The sequence below is a fragment of the Triticum dicoccoides genome, chromosome 4B (genome assembly GCF_002162155.2).
Source record: "Triticum dicoccoides isolate Atlit2015 ecotype Zavitan chromosome 4B, WEW_v2.0, whole genome shotgun sequence".
NCBI classification, from domain to species: Eukaryota; Viridiplantae; Streptophyta; class Magnoliopsida; order Poales; family Poaceae; genus Triticum; species Triticum dicoccoides.
Window position 1 is genome coordinate 192,748,688 of NC_041387.1, and position 4,151 is coordinate 192,752,838.

General features: G+C 39.4%; 1 protein-coding gene across 1 annotated transcript; it reads left to right on the forward strand.

Moving 5' to 3' along the window:
• The first annotated feature begins 662 nt into the window (after window positions 1-662).
• Window positions 663-3,820, forward strand: LOC119292619. Its single transcript, XM_037571398.1, has 7 exons — window positions 663-906; window positions 1,028-1,197; window positions 1,757-2,008; window positions 2,124-2,336; window positions 2,424-2,516; window positions 2,648-2,752; window positions 3,446-3,820. Exons 1-7 carry the CDS (start codon window positions 663-665, stop codon window positions 3,818-3,820), a joined length of 1,452 nt encoding a protein of 483 aa, XP_037427295.1.
• The last annotated feature ends 331 nt before the right edge of the window (window positions 3,821-4,151 follow it).

The following is a 4,151-nucleotide window of genomic DNA, read 5'->3' on the forward strand; positions in this document are numbered from 1 at the left end:
ATGTCTGATGGGTGTGTGGTAAAAGCGTTTTTCTTGTGTTTTATTTAAGTTGCTAGTGTTTCTTGTCCATTAGAGTTCTGGTCATAGTTATGAAAAAAGGGTCTTTGTCCTGCCAAGTGTAGATTTGGGTCACATATTGTTACAAACTTCATCAAAATATAGTACTTTGTTATTAACTACAGATTATACACATAGTAATTCATGCTCATGTGTTCACTCATCTTAGAAGCACCACTGCATCCTTTGGAGGAGTCGCGCATCAGAACATGCATAAGGAACAATTCAAGGCTGCAAGCACTTGGAATTCCTGCACTATCAACATTGTTTGCAGCCAAAACTGTCATTTCACCTGAAAAAATAAACCCAAGCATAGTAGTGATGATTCTGAAGTTGAGTACCATCCTAATGAGGACAATACCAGTGAAGGAGAGTCATCCGATGATAGTTTAGTAGATGAAACAGAAGCACTGCAGTCCACACCTGTTGCTAGCTCAAACTCTAAGGTGCTAATTTCCTCCATCTAGTCATTCATTGCATAGATATGTTGCTTGTTTGCCGTTGCAGCAGAATTTTATTATTGTTTGTTGATTAAACCATGTTTTTATATCTATCAGGGCTGTAAGAATACTAGTCAGAAAACTAGTAAGAAAAGATCTGCTGCCATGCCCCCTGGTGGAGTCAAGCCTCGGCCTCCTAAGAGAGTTCATGCAGACCTCCCAGCTAATCCACGAGTCATAAGGTCGAAGAAAGCTCTATTACAAGATGCTGATGCATGTACTCAAAGTGAGGAAATGTCTGATCCTAAACATCAGACACCAAGTGTCATCCATGAGCCAACTGCTTCTATGGCTTCTGTCCGCCAAGCTGAAGAAATTGCTCCCAACTTTGATGACCATGGTGTTGAAGGCAAGTTCTTACTATTATTATCATATCATGTTCATGTTTTTTTGTTTTAAATTGCTAGCCTAGGCTATTAGCTCTGATTGCATGATGAGCATACTCTCACTGGATGCTTTTTTCTAAAAAGGTGATGATCCTGGACATTGTGATGATGCCAACTGGATTGCCAATGGAGCTGATCTCATTGCCAAGGAGCTGATCTCATTGCCCATCATGATGAAGAAAATGAGATGGCCAACGAAGCTGGTGGTAGTGCCCAACCAAATCAGCAAACCCAACCTAACAATAACTCCGAAGGCATGTTATAACCTGAATCTTTCTAGCATCTATTAGAGTTAAACTTCTTGTTCAATCTATTGTTCTATGATATCACAGTATTTAAATAAGCCATTCTAGTGCTGCGGGATGATGATATTCTCAAGGACAACTCCATTGCTCATTTCTTAATATCACAGTATTTAAATAAGGACAATTTACATAGTACTGAATTTAAAATTGTGTTTCTTGCAATGGATTATATCATGATTTTAGTTTTATCTTCTTCTATCTTTGCTGAAGATATTGCCTTGTTGAAATCTGCTCGAACTGTGTCTTCCGTTCCAGTTAACCTGTACATTTGTAACAATCAGAAACACACCAACATGACAAATACTGCATTATTCCATTTAGTTGTTGTTGCCATATGGTTACTAGTTTATTGTCTTGACTTCTTTGTGGGCTCACTTCCTGTCGTTATAATTACTCATTTTGAAATGATGTTCTCCATTTATTAGTACACTTCTATATGTGTAATTGCGGTTTAATTGTATCCATTCTTGATTTTACCATCTTTTCAGGTCCATAATCCTATGAGGAGCCAAGGGAAAGGGGCCCCAATTTGGGAAAAGGTCTGGAAAGGATCACTCGATGCCGGCAGGGCAAACTGCCGCTTGTCATTCCAGAAGGGAAGTTAAGGCCGGAGGCACCTCTTCTTGCTGCAAATTTCGCAACTGAATGCAACATCACAGTTAGACACCATATGCCCGTGTTTAAGCACTGGAAGGATTACATGGACCCAGATGGACATGTCCGAGATGGGATCTTCAGGAACTTTGTAGGAAAAGTTGGTGTAAGTACAAAGTCCAGGCCTTTCTCCCTCAAATGGCTATCAACATGTCAATTTTGTGCTATTGTGTCAATTATGTGCTATCATGATACTTACACATGTTTTTTCATCGGACTAGAACAAGTTTCAGATGGACGTTGATGCTGTGCCAGTTAGGAAGGTATGTACTGAAATGCTGAAACATGCGACTCGCCAACAACGATACAGGCTCAAGAAAGAGTATTTTGACCCGCACCCACTCCATTTGGTGACAAGAATGTCTCCTGTCCCCTCGATGACTGATGAGCAGTGGAATGAGCTAGTGGAAAGCTGGAAGGATCCCAAAAAGATGGTATGTTTCTTCCTCGAGACCAATCTCTCGCCTTCTACATGCTAATCAAGAAATTGTGCCTTACATGTATTTGGTCTGTTGATGTAGGAGATATGTGAAACTAACAAAAATAATCGAGCTCAAGTTAAGTTTCACCAAACCACTGGCTCGCGCAGCTACCCTGTGCACTATGATAATCTGGTAAGTCAAACATGTAGCTCTGGATGTGCATTGTCATGAGAAATATTCTTGACCATAGGTTAATGTAAACTGTTGCGTCCATGTAGTAACTATGTATGATGCTCCCTTGCCTTCATATTTGTTGTTTCCAGGGAGAGAAATACAAAGATAAAGAACCCACTGCATTGGATTTTTTCAAGGAGTGCCACTACAGCAAGAAAAATAAAAGCTACACCGGTGTTGTCCAAGCTACAATTGTAAGTCAGCTTCAAAAGACTACCAACCATAAATTTTACCTTTTTGCGTACTAGAACTAATACTGTTTGAGTTACTCCACCAGATTGAAAACTGATAATCAAATGTCAGTATCTTAATTGAAAATGTTAACATGTTCACTTAACTATCTTGTAATAGCCTGTCCTATATGATTGTACCCTTTTTTATTTTCATACAACTGATAAGTTTTGAAGCAATTGAAAAACATCAGTTTTGATTTAGTATATGGCTAGATGAAATGACTTTAATAGAAGTGCATAATCACTTTGACATGTGACCAATCAGCCACCTACAATTAGAGAATTTGTTTATTAATCTATTATTTGGCTTTATATATTGTAGTTTTGGCCATCCTCAGTGTCTTATATTTTTAGTGTGTGTGTCTGTGTCTATATATATATATATATTATAGTTAATTCAGGAAATAATTTGAATCACTCACTTCTAGTTAATTCAGGAAATAGTCCACTTTGTTGTAGATGATAGTATATATGAATAATTTGAATCACCTCCGCACAGAAAAAAGATTAATCTGACTGTTATCACAAGTGTCTAGTTGTAAAGGATGCATGATAGCTTTCCTTACAAAGACGATGCATGTAAGCTTGCTGATGTTGTCTTCTCTGCTTGTGCTTAAGCCATCTTATAACCATGTTTGTTGCTTGCGTTGCTAGACCGAGATGGAAAACAAGGTCTCTCAGCCTACAGAAGATGGACAGGAATCGAACTGTGCGACAGAGGCTATAGCTGAAGTGCTTGCTAAGCACACTAAGAAGCCAAGGTTTCTTCAGCATGTGGGGATCCAGCATGTCCATGCGAGATCTAGCGATAGCAACTGTGAAGCAGAATTGGCAAAGAGGGGCAATGTCGAGCTTCGGGCACTTGTTGACACCTTGACCAAGCAGTTGAAGGAGTCCGAAGAAGCAAGGACCAGGCAAGACGAGGAGCACAGGAAGAGAGATGAGGAGAACATGAAGAAGCAAGCTGAGATGGATGCAAAACTGGACTTTTTGCTAAGTCAGTTGCAAGCAAGATCCTCTCAAGGGTAAGTTGTTTGTCCAAGATCAGTTGTCGTCTCTACTTGATGCATGGAAGCTATGTGAATGTGATATACTGCTAGAACCTACATTCTTATTCTGTAATGATTTTGCTGTGCAAACTGCACACTGTTGGATGCAAACTGGTGGCATTTTTTCTGCTCCATTGTTGGTCGATTTGGAGATGTAAGCTCAATGTTACTGTGCTTTGTGATGTTGTTCTTATTTTCTGTATTTGTGATGGATCTGGAGATGTAAGCTCTTAGGCTTGGAAACCCATGTTGTGTAGAAATAAAAAAGGGTTGTGTCGGGTAGAGTAAACACTAATGGGCCGAATAAAGTG